This window comes from Pristiophorus japonicus, chromosome 17 (assembly GCF_044704955.1).
Source record: "Pristiophorus japonicus isolate sPriJap1 chromosome 17, sPriJap1.hap1, whole genome shotgun sequence".
Classification (NCBI taxonomy): Eukaryota; Metazoa; Chordata; class Chondrichthyes; family Pristiophoridae; genus Pristiophorus; species Pristiophorus japonicus.
In genome coordinates, this window is record NC_091993.1 from 66,620,915 (window position 1) to 66,639,143 (window position 18,229).

The 18,229-nt window shown below is 46.5% G+C and overlaps 1 protein-coding gene across 11 annotated transcripts in view; it reads left to right on the top strand.

Moving 5' to 3' along the window:
* LOC139227771 (sodium-coupled monocarboxylate transporter 1-like) overlaps positions 1 to 18,229 on the top strand; it is a 100,801-nt gene that overhangs the window by 25,046 nt on the left and 57,526 nt on the right. For 10 of the 11 annotated variants that reach the window (XM_070858793.1, XM_070858784.1, XM_070858786.1 and 7 more), the window contains 6 exons: positions 1,629 to 1,696; positions 7,044 to 7,198; positions 13,852 to 13,992; positions 15,063 to 15,192; positions 15,768 to 15,856; positions 16,971 to 17,080. In XM_070858793.1, coding sequence (XP_070714894.1) covers positions 1,629 to 1,696; positions 7,044 to 7,198; positions 13,852 to 13,992; positions 15,063 to 15,192; positions 15,768 to 15,856; positions 16,971 to 17,080 — 693 coding nt within the window. The remainder of the gene's footprint in view (positions 1 to 1,628; positions 1,697 to 7,043; positions 7,199 to 13,851; positions 13,993 to 15,062; positions 15,193 to 15,767; positions 15,857 to 16,970; positions 17,081 to 18,229) is intronic. The other variant, XM_070858790.1, reaches the window with a different exon arrangement.

An 18,229-nucleotide genomic window follows, 5' to 3' on the forward strand; every position in this document is an offset into this window, starting at 1 on the left:
CATGAATAAACTTGCAGAATAGGATATAATTGGCAAATGAAGTTCAACACAGGTACATGTGAGGAATTACATTTTGGTAGGAAGAATAGGGAGGTCACTTATTACTTGGAGGGTGAGTCTAGGTGGGATAGAGGAACAAAGGGAACTCGGAGTACAAATAATCGCTAAAAGTTGCGACACAGGTTAGCAAGACCATAAAAAGCAAACTAAGCACTCGGGATTATTTCTAGAGGTATAGAATTGAAAAGTAGGGAAGTTATGCTAAACCTGTATCGGACCTTGGTTAGACCATACTTAGAGTAATGCGTACAGTTCTGGTCGCCATATTATAAAAAGGATATAGAAGCACTGGAGAGGGTGCAGAGAAGGTTTACAAGGGAGATACCTGAAATGCGAGGGTATACATATCAGGAAAGGATGAACAGGCTGGGTCTCATTTCTCTTGAAAAAAGAAGGCTGAGGTGTGACTTAATAGAGGTCTTTAATTTATGACAGATTTTAATAGAGTGGATACAGAGAGAAAATGGCCCAGAAATCCCAGTCGGCTGCTTCCTGCGGTTGATCGAGGGAAAAAATGAAAAAAGATGCGCACTTACCTGAAGCTGCTACACCCATGCAAGTTCCCGGTCCTGAGGCCTCCACTGAGTGCGCATCGCAGCGCGTGCACGTCAGGACGTGCGCTGGGCTGGAGCTGCAGTCACATGGCGCTGGGCAGCTAATCAAGGTAAAGTATGTTCCCATTCATAATAATGGAAACTGCGTAAGTTGGAGTTCCCATTATTATGAATGAGAACCCCCTCCCCAAACATCCAAAACACTAAACAAAAATAGAAAAAATACACCACATATTTTTATTAATTTAAATTAAAGTTATTTATGTATTATAAAAAATATATATTGTTCCGATTTTTTAAAAACGTTTTTTAAATTATGGTTTAAAATAAACTTACCATAGTGGGGAGGGTTTTTAACAATAAAATGTGTTTTTATAATTTTATTTTAAAATGTCTTTGTGCATTTTAAAACTCTTACGCTTGTAAAAGTAGGCTATGCACCTGCTTTTATCAGGCGCAAGAGTTTTCAGGACATTTGCTGGGCAAGATATGGTTCAATACCGCAATCTTGCCCTTGCAAATGTCCTCACTCCCGATATATGGAGGATCTGTCAAGCTCCAGCTTAACAGATCGGTTTTCAGTGCATGTGCATTGTGCGCTGAAAACAGGCTTTTGCGGCACCTTCCCTAGTTCGTACACACTCCGTATGGAACCGGGAGGCAGGAATTTCTGGGCCAATGTTACCACTTGTGGGGAAGAGCATAACTAGAGGCCATCAATATAAGATAGTCACCAAAAAATCCAATCGGAAATTCAGAAGAAACTTCTTTACACAAAGCGTGATGAGAATGTGGAACTCTCTACCACAGGGAGTGGTTGAAGCGAATAGTATAGATGCATTTAAGGGGAAGCCAGAGAAGCGTATGAGGGAGAAGGGAATAAAGGGTTATGCTGATAGATTTAGATGAGGAAAGACAGGAGGAGACTCGAGTGCCGCATAAATGTCGGCCTGAAATGGCCTGTTTCTGTGCTGTATATCCTATGTAATCCTATGCAACTCTTATTTTTATCAGTAACTGGATTTGATCTCTGGGGAGTTCTTGTTGCAACAGGTCTTGTTTGCACCCTTTACTGTACTCTGGTAAGTTTACTCTGGTTATATTGATACATTTTTGTTAGTGCATGTGTGCTCGAATTGTGTTGGTGCAAGTGGGCCATACATTTGTGCTGGCAAAGATATATAGGTATGTTTTGGTGTGTTTCTATGGGTATTTTTGGACACGTATCTTGGTGCAAATACATAAGTATAAGTGTATGATACAAATGTCTTGATAGAGATGTGTTGGTACAGGTGGGTTAGTGCAGGTGTGCTGGCACAAATGTAGGTATTGGAAAAAGTGCATTGGGGAGGCAGGTGGTGGGGTTGCATTGGAGGTAGTTCTTGGAGCGAGGTTGGTGCAGAAGTGTTCATGCAGTTGTGTTAGTGTATCTATGTTGGTCCGGTTCACATCTACTGGTTAAGCTCTGTTCATGGGGGTGTGTTTCGGGTGTTTTGGGGGGTGTTGGTGGGGGATGTGTGTTGGGCAGGTTGGGAGTTGTGTTGAGGGTGTGTGTTGAGGGGGGTGTTGGGGGAGTGTTGGGGATTGTGGGGATGTGTTGGCAGTTGGTTGGGGATGTGTTGCGGTGGGCGTTGGGTGTTGAGGTCTGAATTGGGGAGGTGTTCGGGTGGTTGGGGTGTGTTGGGGAGGTGCTGGGGAGGTGTTGGGGTGTGTGATGGGGAGGTGTTGGGGGCATGTTCAGGGGTTGAGATGTGATTTGGGGAGGCGTTAGGGCAGTTGGGGTGTGTTGGTGTGTGATTTACTGGGTGGTTGGGGGTGTGTGTTGAAGGGGTTTTGGGAGGTGTGTGGGGGTGCTGTTGGAGGGGTTTTGAGGGGTGTTGGGGGGTGTGTTTGGGCTGGTGGGTGTGGGGATGTTGGGGTTGTTGTTTGGCGTGGGTTGGAGTATGGTTGTGGTGTGTGTGTGCATTGGGGGTTGTGTTGTGGGGTGTTTTTATGTTTTTTTTGGGAGGGGTGTTAGAATGTTTTGGGGAGTGGAGAAGTGCAGTTGGAGTGTGTGTCGGGGATGTTGCGGGGTTGGTGTGGGAATGTGTTGGGGGTTATTGGGTAGGGTTTTGGGGGTCTTGGGGTGTTTTGGGGGTTATGGGTGTGTTGGGTGTTGGTGCTTGTGTGTTGGCGCCGGGTGTTGTTGGGGTGTTTGGTGGGGGTATTGTGGGGGGGTGTTGCTAGGGGTGTGTGTCTGGGTGAGGAGTTGGTGGACTTGAGTTGAGGGTTGTTGGTGGGGGGGTGTTGGGGGAGTGTCGGTGGGGGGGGTGTCGGTGGAGGGTGTCGGTGGGGGAGGGTGTCGGTGGGGAGGGTGTCGGTGGGGAGGGTGTCGGTGGGGAGGGTGTCGGTGGGGAGGGTGTCGGTGGGGAGGGTGTCGGTGGGGAGGGTGTCGGTGGGGAGGGTGTCGGTGGGGAGGTGTCGGTGGAGGGTGTTGGTGGGGGGGTGTTTGGTGGAGATTTATTGGTGCATATATTTTGTGCAGGTATATGGGAATTTTGTGGTTTAGCTGAGGTATGGACCATTGCAGGATCTCTGAGATATGCAACCACTGATGTAATGGATAGCTCAAGTGTGATGTTATGCCACTTTCCAAGAATATCTTTCACTGAATGATCTGGCAGAGGCAGTCAAAGAGGAAATCAGGTCATTGTGAAGAGGCAGAAAAGAAGAGCACACAATTTCAGCGATACAGAAGTCAAAACTTCCTCAATGAGCTTTAGCAAAGGAGAGAGAAATGGTTGGGTTTCCATGGGAGGAGGTCACAAAAAAAAATCAGGCCTGGAGCCCCAAACATGTAAACATGTTTCCTGTTTTTCATGGCCTCTTTATAAATGGAACCAAAAGGCCATGAAACAATACTTTCCTGGGAGAGGGGTATCCGCTCTGATCCTAGCAACCTCTCCATCATTTTTTGAAGCCTTCTCCCACTTGACGGAACTTGAGGTGCATCCCTGATGGTCTCGGTGCCTACTCAGATTATACTTTTGTCAAGATCAGCGCCAAAGTTCTCCAGTGGCATATCCTGATATTTAAACTGAGCTGGATGGTCTGTGGTGTTTTGGGCCCAATAAGTGTGGGCCTGGCCTGAGATGGTTAGGCAGGTGTGAAGGTTCAATAAGTGCGGGCCTGGCCTGAGATGGTTAGGCAGATGTGAAGGTTCAGTAAGTGTCGGCCTGTCCAGGGATGGTTAGGCAGGTGTGAAGGTTCAGTAAGTGTCGGCCTGTCCAGAGATGGTTAAGCAGGTGTGAAGGTTCAGTAAGTGCGGGCCTGGCCTGAGATGATTAAGCAGGTGTGAAGGTTCAGTAAGTGCGGGCCTGTCCAGAGATGGTTAGGCAGGTGTGAAGGTTCAATAAGTGTGGGCCTGGCCTGAGATGGTTAGGCAGGTGTGAAGGTTCAATAAGTGCGGGCCTGGCCTGAGATGGTTAGGCAGGTGTGAAGGTTCAGTAAGTGTCGGCCTGTCCAGAGATGGTTAAGCAGGTGTGAAGGTTCAGTAAGTGTGGGCCTGGCCTGAGATGATTAGGCAGGTGTGAAGGTTCAGTAAGTGTCGGCCTGTCCAGAGATGGTTAGGCAGGTGTGAAGGTTCAGTAAGTGCGGGCCTGGCCTGAGATGGTTAGGCAGGTGTGAAGGTTCAGTAAGTGCGGGCCTGGCCTGAGATGGTTAGGCAGGTGTGAAGGTTCATAAGAACATAAGAATTAGGAACAGGAGTCGGCCATCTAGCCCCTCGAGCCTGCTCCGCCATTCAACAAGATCATGGCTGATCTGGCCGTGGACTCATCTCCACTTACCCGCCCGCTCCCCGTAACCCTTAATTCCCTTATTGGTTCAAAATCTTTCTATCTGTGACTTGAATACATTCAATGAGCTAGCCTCAACTGCTTCCTTGGGCAGAGAATTCCACAGATTCACAACCCTCTGGGAGAAGAAATTCCTTCTCAACTCGGTTTTAAATTGGCTCCCTGTATTTTGAGGTTGTGTCCCCTAGTACTAGTCTCCCCGACCAGTGGAAACAACCTCTCTGCCTCTATCTTGTCTATCCCTTTCATTATTTTAAATGTTTCTATAAGATCACCCCTCATCCTTCTGAACTCCAACGAGTAAAGACCCAGTCTACTCAATCTATCATCATAAGGTAACCCCCTCATCTCCGGAATCAGCCTCGTGAATCGTCTCTGTACACCCTCCAAAGCGAGTATATCCTTCCTTAAGTATGGTGACCAAAACTGCACGCAGTACTCCAGGTGCAGCCTCACCAATACCCTATACAGTTGCAGCAGGACCTCCCTACTTTTGTACTCCATCCCTCTTGCAATGAAGGCCAACATTCCATTCGCCTTCCTGATTACCTGCTGCACCTGCAAACTAACTTTTTGGGATTCATGCACAAGGACCCCCAGGTCCCTCTGCACCGCAGCATGTTGTAATTTCTCCCCATTCAAATAATATTCCCTTTTACTGTTTTTTTTACCCAAGGTGGATGACCTCACACTTTCCGACATTGTATTCCATCTGCCAAACCTTAGCCCATTCGTTTAACCTATCTAAATCTCTTTGCAGCTTTTCTGTGTCCTCTACACAACCCGCTTTCCCACTAATCTTTGTGTCATCTGCAAATTTTGTTACACTACACTCCATCCCCTCTTCCAGGTCATCTATGTATATTGTAAACAGTTGTCCCAGCACCGATCCCTGTGGCATACCACTAACCACCGATTTCCAACAGGAACAGTAAGTGTGGGCCTGGCCAGAGATGGTTAGGCAGGTGTGAAGATTCAGTAAGTGTGGGCCTGAGATGGTTAGACAGGTGTGAAGGTTCAGTAAGTGCACTTCTGTTTAAAGGTCCAAGCTTAGGGCCAAACTGAGTTTGAGTCTTTGTCATCTTGTATTTCAAGGAATGTAGGGCTGGGCCATAATTTGACTGTGTACGAGGTGTGCACTCGCCCGCAGGGGCCGTGCAAGTTCCGGGTTTAGGCATGCGCATCCCCGGGAAAAGGGCATCCACGGACAGAAAGTTAGACTATTTTCCCAACTTCTGCCCAGCGAATGACAGTGAAATTATTATTCTTGGCAAAAGCAAGTTTCAAGGTGTGATTTTACCAATGTAAGAGTTTTAAAAAACAGAAAAATATACCTTTTCACTAATTTAAGTAAATCATTAATTTATACATTCAAAATCCTGTGAAATAAGGTAAGTTTATTTTTTGACCTTAATTTACATTTTGTTTTAAATGTTTAATTAAATGGCACTTTAATTCATTTTAATTATGTGATTTTTAAAAAATTATTTGAAGTGTAGAGGTATTTTTGGAGATATTCCCATTCATACTTATGGGGTTTCCAGGAGGAGAAATGTCTTCACTCAGAGGTTTGTGAATCTTTGAAATTCTCTACCCCAGAGGGCTGTGGATCCTCAGTCGATGAGTACATTCAAGATAGAGATAGATAGATTTTTGGACACTAAGCGAATCAAGGGAAATGGGGATCAGGAAAGTGGAGTTGATATAAAAGATCAGCCATGATCTATTGAATGATGGAGCAGACTCGAGGGGCCATATGGCCTAATCCTGCTCCAATGCTTATGTTTTATTATGTTTATCCAGTCTACTATTTGGTGATACAGGAGAATCACATAGCAGCTGCTGCTATCCAAGTTACGATTGCTACAGCTCACTATTGTTTACCTAGGTATTGGCCAGGAAGGTGCACGCTGCAGATCATAGGGGATATGAGGTCTGAGGCTGGTGACACCAAACATGAGAAAATATTTGGTGTAATAAGTGAATAAAGATGACAATGGGCAAGAAAACGAAACAACCCAGCATCCTTTGGGTGGAATTGCGCTAAATTGTCCGGGTGCTTCCTGTCCCTCTTGAACTAATGGTGGAAAATTGGGTCGGTGCGAATGGAAAGTTCATAGGTTCATCTGATTGGAAGATTGTGGGGTGCCTAATCAGAAAAGCCATGCTTATCAGGAATCAATGCAATGAGCTTTCCTAAATCTCTTCTGTGCCATTTTATGAAAGCTATCACACTCCATGTATGATGAAAAAAATACCCCCCTCCCTGAAATTGACACAGATCACAAAGTGTGAATAGAGTGATATAACATGTGGGATATTAGTTTTTATTCATCTATGGCAAAGTCACACACATCCACCATTTTGATTTGATAGGGGAAGAAGTTCCACACATGTGATTGCTTTGTTAGTGCTTTCCCTAGATTACCCAGGGAAAGCACATGTAATGGCATGTATGCGGTTCCATCTGGAGGCACGGCACATACGTGCATATCATGTTCTCAGAAAGATGATCAGAAGTTGACTGACCTGCACTTTCTGTTTAGATACCAGATATAATGGATGCCCTGCTCACCACCTCTTGTGTTTTTAGGGTGGTCTGAAAGCCGTGATATGGACTGATGTGTTCCAGATGGGAATTATGATCTCTGGGTTTTTGGCGGTGATAATCCGAGGCGTGGTGGTCCAAGGAAGCTTCGAACGGATCTGGAATATCTCATATCATGGAGGGAGACTCAACTTCTGGGAGTACGACTCTGATTCTTACCTTTGGGGGTTGGGAATATCCTGGCGAGGAGAGGACAATAGCTTCATCATAAGGGTTCGATGATTTTGCAGTCAGATTTGTACCTGTCTGGGAGTGAGTTAGTAACAGGCAGTGCCAGTACTTTGACTTGTAGCTGTCTGTCTGGGAGTGTGTTTCTTGCTTCATCTGCTGATCACCCCTCCCCCAAGAGGCTGCTCCTCCTTACTTTCTCTTCCACTGTATGTTCCAGAATTCCTACATGTTTTCCCCTTTTGAAATGCTATGGTACAACTTGATTTCCTTCCTGCCTAGCGACAGTAAACCAATGGCCAACAGTTTTACTGCTGTTAGCCAGCCCTGCATATGTAATGAGAGGCACTCCAAGGAACAGCAGTGTGCTAGTGTCAGGGTCTCATGAAGTAAAGCTCAGCCCAATAAAGCCAAAATCGATTCTGATCAATTAGGATTTTGGAGTTACCTAAAGTTTTTTTTACTCATTTTGAACAACAAATTCTTCAATTTTATGTATTTTTTCTGTGAAAAGAACAACTTAATGGCCTTGGCTTTGGGGAAAGAGCAGAGACGATCAAGCTCTCCAGTGTGGAGAGAAGGTGCCTCACAAACATATAGAACATTTTTACATGATTACAATGAAACCCAGAAGGTTACTTCAAATTTACCCAGGAAAATAATAGCAGCCACTATCAGTAAGCCTCTCACACAGGGAGCACTATCAATCAGGAGCAGACACTGTCCATTAGATGAATGGGTAGAGGGTGGTACAGACAGCATGCCTAAACTACTGATAAACACTCGCAACAAGCAAGGCTCTCTCAAGGAACGTGATTTAGTTAAAATAACCCCATATTGTTTTAAAACAGAGAGCAAAACATATTCAGATTAATCTGACGAGCACTGTACTACTTAAGCACTTTAGGACCATTCCATATATTCATCGGGGTGGGAGAGTTAGGGTACTGAGAGAGAATATAGTGGGAGAGGTAGGGTACAGAGGGAGTATATAATGAGTGAGTTAGGGTACTGAGTGGGTATATAATGGGAGAGTTAGGGTACTGAGGGTGAATATAATGGGCGAGTTAGGGTACTGAGTGGGTATATATTGGGAGAGTTAGGGTACTGAGGGTGGATATTGTTATGTATGGAGAAAGAGTCAGACTGAACAGTGTGAGCTCAGAGTAAAGTGTGACCTTGGTCTTTTGTTGCAGGTCTCCAGTGTGCCTCTCCAACCTGTGAGGCCTCCTTAAATACCTGTGCTCCCAAGGGATTATGGGATCCCTTGGAACTCCAGCGGATGAGCCCACTGGTGGCTGTAGAGTAAATACAAGTTTACATATATAACAACACTCCGCCACCGCGCCCCCCCCCCCCCCAAAGTCAATAGTGTAACTATTTACAATGTGAGTCGATCTGGGGCCCTTCTTGCCCTGGTTGATCGTCTCGGTGTGAAAGCTGGTGTGTTTGAATCATTTGTTGGGTCCTCGCTGGGTTGCTGTGTAGCTGGCCTTGCTGGGCTGCCTCCTGGTGTGTTGGGTCCTGCTGGGCTGCTGTGGATGATGGGTTCTGCTTCGTGGTCAACCGTGGTGCCGGTTGCCACTGGTGTGTATGTTGGGGGATCAAAAAAGGTAGGTCCAAGGTGGGTTGCTCAGGATAGTCCGTGAATCTGAGTTTGATTTGGTCCAAGTGTTTCCGGTGAATGAGTCCATTTGAGAGTTTGACCCGCAACACCCTGCTCTCCTCTTTGGCCACGACAGTGCCGGGAAGCCACTTGGGACCTTGTCCATAATTCAATACGAATATAGGATCATTGACTTCAATCTCACGTGACACATTTGCACTATCATGGTATGTACTTTGTTGAAGCCGCCTGCTCTCTACCTATTCATGTAGATCAGGGTGAACTAAGGAGAGCCTTGTCTTAAGTGCTCTTTTCATGAGCAGTTCAGCAGGTGGGATCCCAGTGAGTGAGTGTGGTCTCGTACGGTAGCTAAGCAGAACTCAGGATAGGCGAGTCTGCAACAAACCTTCAGTTACCCTCGTCAAGCCTTGCTTGATGGTTTGCACTGCTCTCTCTGCCTGACCATTGGATGTTGGTTTAAACGGGGCAGATGTGACATGTTTAATCCCGTTACGGGTCATGAATTCTTTGAACTCAGCACTGGTAAAACATGGCCCGTTGTCGCTCACCAGGACATCGGGTAGGCCGTGTGTGGCAAACATGGCCCGCAGGCTTTCAGTAGTGACAGCGGACGTGCTAGCCGACATTATCTCACATTCAATCCACTTGGAGTACGCATCTACAACCACATGGAATATTTTACCCAAGAACGGGCCTGCATAGTCGACGTGTACCCTAGACCACGGTTTAGAGGGCCAAAACCATAAACTTAGCGGCGCCTCCCTGGGTATATTGCTTAACTGCGAGCATGTATTACACCTGTGAATGCAGGACTCTTAAGTCCGCATCGATACTGGGCCACCACATGTGGGATCTGGCTATCGCTTTCATCATTACGATACCTCGGTGGGTACTGTGGAGGTCATTGATGAGGGTGTCTCTGCCCTTCTTGGGAACCACTACTCGATTGCCCAACAGAAGGCAGTCTGCCTGTATTGACATTTCATCTTTGCGCCGCTGTAATAGCTTTATCTCGTCCTGCATTTCCACACACTGGACCAGTTCCTGCGAAGCACACAGCTTTTGACTAGGGATAATAAGGGGTCCTGGCTCGTCCAGGTTTTGATGTGACGGGTGATTGCTCACTCTCAAATGCTTCCATAACCATGGCTAAATCTGCGGGCTGTGCCATTTCCACCCCCGTGGTGGGCAATGGCAGTCTCCGGAGAGCATCGGCGCAGTTTTCCATGCCGGACCTGTGGCGGATGGTGTAGTTGTATCCGGACAACGTGAGCGCCCATCTCTGGATGCGGGCCAATGCGTTGGTATTTATCTCTTTACTCTCGGAAAACAGGGATATGAGTGGTTTATGGTCAGTTTCCAATTCGAACTTTAGCCCAAACAGGTATTGATGCATTTTCTTTACCCCATAGCTAACGCTTCTTTCACAATCATGCTATAGGCTCTCTCAGCCTTAGACAGACTCCTGGATGCATAAGCAACTGGTTGCAGTTTCCCGAAATCATTAGCTTGTTGCAATACACACACCCGATGCCCTATGACGACGCATCACATGCTAGTACCAAACGCTTACATGGGTCATACAACACAAGCAATTTGTTTGAGCATAACAATTTTCTCGCTTTTACAAAGGCATTTTCTTGGCTTTTACCCCAATCCCATTCGTCCCCTTTTCATCGTAAGACATGCAGTGGTTCTAACAATGTGCTGAGACCCGGTAAGAAGTTACCAAAGTAGTTCAGGAGTCCAAGAAACGACTGCAGCTCCGTCACGCTCTGTGGCCTCGGTGCATTCTCGATTGCCTCCGTCTACGCGTTGGTGGGCCTGATGCCGTCCGCTGCAATCCTCCTTCCCAAGAACTCCACTTCAGGCTCCAGGAAAACGCACTTTGAGCGTTTTAACCTGAGCCCCACGCGGTTGAGTCGACTAAGAACCTCCTCCAGGTTTTGCAGCTGCTCGACTATGTTCCAACCTGTGATCAAGATGTCATCCTGGAAGACCACGATGTGCGGGACCGACTTCAGTAAGTTTTCCATGTTTCTCTGGAATATCACCGCCGCTGATCGAATTCCAAATGGGCATCTGTTATAAATAAAAAGACCTCTGTGCGTGTTGATGCAGGTGAGACCCTTCAATGAGTCCTCCAGTTCCTGTGTCATGTAGGCTGAAGTCAGATCCAGCTTCGTGAACGTCTTTCCTGCTGCCAGCGTTGCAAAGAGGTCATTGGCCTTTGGTAGTGGGTATTGGTCCTGCAGGGAGAAACGATTGATAGTTACTTTGTAATCGCCACAGATTCTGTTGGTGCCATCTCCCTTGAGGACAGGAACGATCGGGCTGGCCCACTCTTTGAACTCGATCAGTGAAATGATGCACTCTTGTTGCAGCCGGTCTAGCTCGATCTCTACCCTTTCTCTCATCATGTACGGTACTGCCCTCGCTTTGTGATGGATGGGTCACGCCCCCGGAATTAGGTGGATCTTCACTTTTGCTTCTTGAAATTTCCCAATGCCTGGTTCGAACAGTGAAGGGAACTTGTTTAAGACCTGGGCACACGAAATGTCATCAGCGGGCGATAGCGCTCGGATGTCGTCCCAGTTCCATCGGATCTTTCCCAGCCAGCTCCTGCTGAGCAGTGTGGGACCATTGTTCGGTACCACCCAGAATGGTAGCTTGTGCACCGTTCCATCATAAGTGACCTTTACGGTAGCACTGCCAATTACAGGAATCAGTTCTTTCGTGTAAGTTCTTAGTTTCGTATGAATTGGAGTTAAGACTGGCCTTGAGGCCTTGTTGCACCACAGTCTTTCGAAAGTCTTTTTGCCCATGATGGACTGGCTCGCACCCCTGTCCAGTTCCATTGACACCGGGAGTCCATTTAGTTCAACATTCAGCATTATCAGGGGACAATTCGTGGTGAATGTATGCGCCCCATGTACCTCTGCCTCCTCGGTCTGAGGCTCTGGTCCTCCGTGATCCTCCGTGGATCTGTCTTCCTCTGCAACATGGTGGTTTGCAGGTTTAACAGGACTTGCAGCTCGCCTGCACATACGTTGGAGGTGTCCCATTGTTTCACAGCCCTTGCAAACATACCCTTTGAATCGGCATGAATGGAAACGATGATCACCTCCGCTTAACCAACAAGGTGTAAATGGCCCTGCACTCATCACCCTTGATGGTGGACTCTGAGACATCTGCAGACGTGCAGCTGCAGGCATGTGTGACCTGCCCTGTATGTTGCGATTCGAAAACAACATCACTTTGTTCACAGTACTTGTAGCAGCACTTGAGTGCTGCTAGATTTGCTTAGTATTGTCACTAGTGGCAATGAACGCCTGGGCTATCGCTATGGCCTTACTCAAGGTTGAGGTCTCTGCAGTCAAAAGTTTGTGAAGTATGGTTTCATGGCCAATGCTAAGTACGAAAAAGTCTCTGAGCATGTGCTCCAAATGTCCTTCAAATTCGCAATGTCCTGCAAGGTATCTTGGCTCGGCGACATAACTCGGCACTTCCTTGCCTTCAGACCTTTTGTAGGTATAGAACTGGTACCTCGCCATCAGAACGCTTTCCTTCGGGTTCAAATGCTCTTGGATGATTTCTCCGTGGGTTTCGCTGGAGTGAGCAGATTCTTCATGAGGCCATATAGTACCCCACAGATGGTGAAGAGGATCGCCCTTCGTTTGGCAGTGTTCTCTTCTCCATCTAGCTCATTGGCCACGAAGTATTGGTCGAGTCGCTCCACAAAAGTTTCCCAATCATCTCCCTCCGAGAATTTCTCCAGGATGCCCACCATACTCTGCATCTTTGGGTTAGCTATCTGTATCTCATCGGCAGTTGTTATGTATGGAGAAAGAGTCAGGCTGAACATTGTGAGTTCAAAGTAAAATGTGACCTTTGTCTTTTATTGCAAGTCTCCAGGGTGCCTTTCCAACCTGTGAGGCCTCCTTAAATACCTGCACTCCCAAGGGATTATGGGATCCGTTGGTACTCCAAGGGATGAGCCCTCTGGTGGCTGTACAGAGTAAATACAAGTTTACATCTATAACAGATATAATGGGAGAGTTTGGGTACTGAGGGTGGATACAATGGGAGAGTTAGGGTACTGAGTAGGTATATAGTGGGTGAGTTAGGGTACTGAGGAAGGATATAATGGGAGAGTTAGGATACTGAGTGGGTATACAATGGGACAGTTAGGGTACTGAGGGAGGCTATATATTAATGGGCATCCATGATTGTAACATAAAGGGAAATAAAGAAAGACCTACGTTGATATGATGCCTTGTTTTATCACACATTTAATAATTTTGAAGTTCAATGACTGTTGTTGTGTCGGCAAATATAACAGCCAATTTGCTTATGGCAATATCCCATAAACAGAAAACAGCAGAAATGATCAGTGTTTTTTGTGGTATCGACACCGCAAGAAATTCCTGATCATATTCAAATTGTTTTCTACGATCGAGTCACACTCCAGATATTTGAGTCCATAATCCAGGGTGATACTCCAGCACAGTGCTGAGGGAGTGCTGCACTGTCGGAGGTGCCATCTTTCGGATGAGAGGTTAAGCCGAAGCCCTGTCTGCTCTCTCATGTGGACATAATGGATCCCATGGCACTATTCAAAGAAGAGCAGGGGAGTACACTTCAAAAGTACTGAATTGGCTGTAAAGCACTGTGGGATGTCCTGAAGTTGTGAGAAGTGCTATATAAATACAAATCTTTATTTAAACATCCTGAACTGAACTGTCAGAACAGGCAGAAAGGGCCACAATCAAATGTCACATTGAGTCAATGGTCCCTTGAACAAGGCAGCACTCCCTTGGTATTGTACTGTACTGATAGCTGAGCTCATGCACTCATGCCCTGGACTATAAAGGGCTTGGCTGTAGCTATTGTGTTCTAGTGAGGGTAGCTATAGCACTTTGCTTGTCCCGTTACCCCAGCAAGAGACTAAAGCAATTCTAGGCGATGGCCCCTCACCACTGTGTTATGTCTCTTTAGCTTTGACCCAGATCCCTTAAGACGACACACCTTCTGGACAATCGTGGTCGGTGGAAGTTTTACGTGGACGGCGATTTATGGCATCAATCAATCTCAGGTTCAGCGGTACATCTCCTGTAAAAACCAGTGTGAAGCTAAACTGTAAGTATCAGCGCCGCACTTGCCTGGGTCTATTGGAGTGTGTGGCAAGTTCCCAAGGAGCTCAGCTGTAACTAGTGGCTATGTCACAGGTCCTCAGGCAGAGTGTGATATACTAGAAATAAACAAAGATCTTCATATGTGCCCCAACCACAGCACCACCGGTGCCGCCCCTCCTCCACTTCCCCCGAACTTGAGCCCACAAATTGATTAAATTGTACCACTCAAGGCTCATGTTACAAATTCAGAAACACGTTGAGGGATAGCTCAGGGCGCGCTATTATGATGGATCGACACACAACACGCACAGTGATCGGGATTCACTATTGAGATGGATTAGTGATAACCAAGTCGCCTTGGTTATCCTTGCCACTGGACCAAGATCTAGCTCTGTCAAGCCCCTGTGGTGGCTGGTGTGCAACGGCCACCACACATTAAAAAAATCCACGCATAGGCATCTTCCACCCTTCAACATGCAGTTCGGGATCCAGAATATTAGGTCCTTCATTGAAACACCTGTGAACTCATTCTTTTTTGCCGAGGAAGCAAGTCATCCTCGTTTCGAGGGACTGCCTATGATGATGATGATGATGATGGGGGATTACACACAAAATAACTTAAAATGGATGTGGCTTTTATACTATTACAAATGAGCAGGCATGAAAGCCTTTGCTCAGTTACTGCAAGTTTTGAATCTTTTATTGTTTCTTTGGTACGAGGATCTTTTTAAAACTATTTCTCTGCATTTACCCCTTTGTGCTATGTGTTATTGACAGTGGGAGGGCTGGGGGACAGAAGGTTTGGAGGACAGAGGGGCTAGAGGACAGGCTGATACACAAGCTCTCCCTCAGCCTTTGAGAAGTGACTTGTCATGAGGTGTGAAGCTGGTGTCTGGGGAATGTATATGAATGGCCCAGGGCTGAGGCCCTTAATGACCCTCCACACCTGTTCTATCTTGGTTTTCTTGTATGTATTGGGTTTGAAGAAGCAATGTCTCTTCAGCATGTATGAGACATTCACTTCCTGTCCCTTGAAGCCACCATTTCTCAGACAAATTCTTTGAATGCTTTCAGGTCTCTGTACTTCAACATGATTGGCCTGTGGATAATAGCCATATGTGCAGTGTTCTCGGGGCTCACTATGTACTCAATTTATTACCAGTGTGACCCCTTGACAGCAAAACAAGTCAGAGCACCAGACCAGGTAAGCCCTCAGCAGTGAGGTGTAGCCAATTCATCTCCACCAGTCTGTACAGTTGTGGGGGAGGTGGGGGGCGGGGGGGGCAGGGGGGGTGAGAAATTGGACTTCATCATGCCCATTTATAGAGTGAAGAAAAGAGCATGTGGGGCGGGAACAAATTTTGCTTCATAACCTCTCGTGCCCGATCTGCCCTCGTAGTGTGCCAGATGCCTAATTGGAAGCCTGCCACTTTCAAGCATCCAGGGCGCTCACCCGCAACAGGCGTTAGGTGCCTTGAATGTGCAAATCAGGCTCCTAAGAGCTGTTTTAGGACGCTGCTCCAAATTCATTCTCCACTGGGCGGAGCTTGTCACGTGTGTGGTCCTCATAGTTAACCTGGCTCTTCAGCGGCTCTTAAAGGGACTACTGGAGGCACAACTTAACTTATAGTTTTGTTTCAGTGGAGCTAGGCCAGGAGGAGCAAGAATGGGATGGACAGTATACCCAAGGAATTTGCTGTGCTGTCTAGGACAGGCACGGTCCTTTGTAAATGTGTTTTAGTGTGCTGTCTCTGATTATATCATATTCTTTTGTTTTAGTTGCTCCCGTACCTGGTAATGGATATTCTGAGGGATTATCCTGGTATCCCAGGACTCTTTGTTGCAGCTGCATACAGTGGGACTTTGAGGTATGTCTGTCTCCATCAAACAATCCTCAATTTCCTGAATCCTTCCCATTGATCTATCTCTACTACTGTCCCCTCCGTATCAGTGCCCTGACTTAAAAGAACATAACAATTAGGAGCAGGAGTAGGCCACACGACCCCCTCGAGCCTGCTCCGCCATTCAATAAGATTGTGGCTGATCTTCAACCTCAACTCCACTTTCCTGCCCGATCTCCATTATCCAATGACTCCCCGAGGGTCCAGAAATCCATCTATCTCAGCCTTGAATATACTCAACATTCTGGTGCAGAAATCCCGACCTCCCCGGGTGCGTACGGAGTGTCTACGGACCCGGGAAGGCATCACAAAAGCTGGTTTTCAGCACACAATGCACATGCGTACCCGACAACAAATGTCCTCGGGAGCGAGGACATTTGCAAGGGAAAGATTGCGGGATTTACCCATATCTTGCCCAGCAAATGTCCTCAAAATTCTTGCGCCTGATAAAAGCAGGTGTATAGCCTCCTTTTACAGGCGTAAGAGTTTAAAAACATACAAAAATATAATTAAATTAAATTTAAAAAACACATATTTTTAAAAACCCTGGCCACTACATTACATTTATTTTTAACCATAATTAAAAAAACTTTTTAAAAACCCGGAATTTTTTTTTCTCTAAGATATTTATTAACTTTAATATTAATTCTGTGAGGTGTGTTTTTTATTTTTTATTATATGTGTTTAGTGTGTTTGTTCTTTTTCCCATTAATAGCAATGAGAACTCGTAGATATGGAGTTCCCGTTGTTATTAATGAGAAAGCTGTGGAATACTGTACCTGATTGGCTGAGTAGTCACACCTGACTGCACCTTCCATGTGGGAACCTCGGGGAGGGGAGCACGCTTCGCAGCGCTGTAAGAGAAGGCCTCCCCACCGGAATCCCACGCTCCTCCCGGACCACCAGGTACTTTCGTAGAAATGTTTCAGGTCGGAGGCAATTGCCCACAGGAAGCCTCCGACTGCAATTTCAGCCCCAAAGTCTCCTCCCATATCAATGCCCTGATTTGTGCCATTGATCTATCTCCAGTTCTGTATCCTCCAATATCATAGCACTGATTCTTTCCCATTGATCCTGCTAGTACCGCCTCCTCCAGTATCAATGCACTTGCTGCCGTCACTGTGGAGGACTTCATCACACCTCACATCACCTTTTCGGATCAGAAACTTTCTTGGATCACAAAGGGACTCAGTAAGTGAGATTTTATAGTTACTAATAGTTTGATACATATACAATCAACTTGACCTACTGAATTGAAATAGCACATCAGACATCAAACTCATTATTTACCATGGCCTCAAAACCGTGGAACTCCTTGGGCCCGAAATTGATGGCGTTACCACCCATTGCCGCCGACATTCTTCTTGAAGTTGCTCCCAGTGCCACTTTCCATTTGACGTGGAGCAGGCGTGAGGGGAGAACCGCCGGGAACCGCTCACTGACATCAGCGGACGGCTGAGTGGCACAACTGACCTCCCGCTCACCGAGGTGCCATATTGATACGGGTGGGAGTTGGCGCCAGAACGGGGAAGGATCGCTGGCTGGAGGCTGTTCTATCCCCAACGGTGAGTATAAAGAGCTGAAAAAAAAAAGGTTAATAAACATTTTTTTAATTTCTCCTTTACAGCGACTTACCTGGATGGGGTCCCCTGAAGGTGTTCCGATGTTTTTTTTGGATGGTTTTCCTTTTCAGTTCTTCAACCCTCCGTAGGCCCGACTCCATTCTCGATGGTACTTGGGCGGCAAGTGCCTTTGCCGCCGAGATTGGGAGCTCCCACCAGCTGCCGCCCAGATTGGCGGTGTAAGTCCCTCTTTTGCCGCCCTTCAAGGAACTTTTTGACAAAAACCCTGCCCAAAGTACTGTCGGGTTTCTCGGCGGCCATTGGCGGTCCTTTGGGTGGCATATGGGTGGGCGGGGGCCTTCACCAATTTCAGCCCCCTGATCTCTATCAGTCTTTACTTCCGCTTGCAAGCTATACGCTCTTAAAATTAAAGCTTGGCATCACCTAATTGTTATTTCCTGATTTAACTCATCTGTTCTTTTCAGTGTTGATTGTGGTCTGGACAATGTACTTTAATTTTTTTTTTAAATAGACCATTGTGAATCAATTCAATATGTGAAGTCTATAACTGTACTCACTGCTACCCACACACCTTAGATGATAGCTATGGAATGCTGAATAATATGCCAGAGGAAGTCAGCATGCCATGGAGGAACAGGGAGATCGAAGGTATCATTCTGCAGGAGTTGCACTGGATTACTCTTTGTTTCCATGGTTTCCTCTAGCCTCGCTGTATGACATAGGTATATTCCACAAGTGGTTCTGTATATTACAGTGG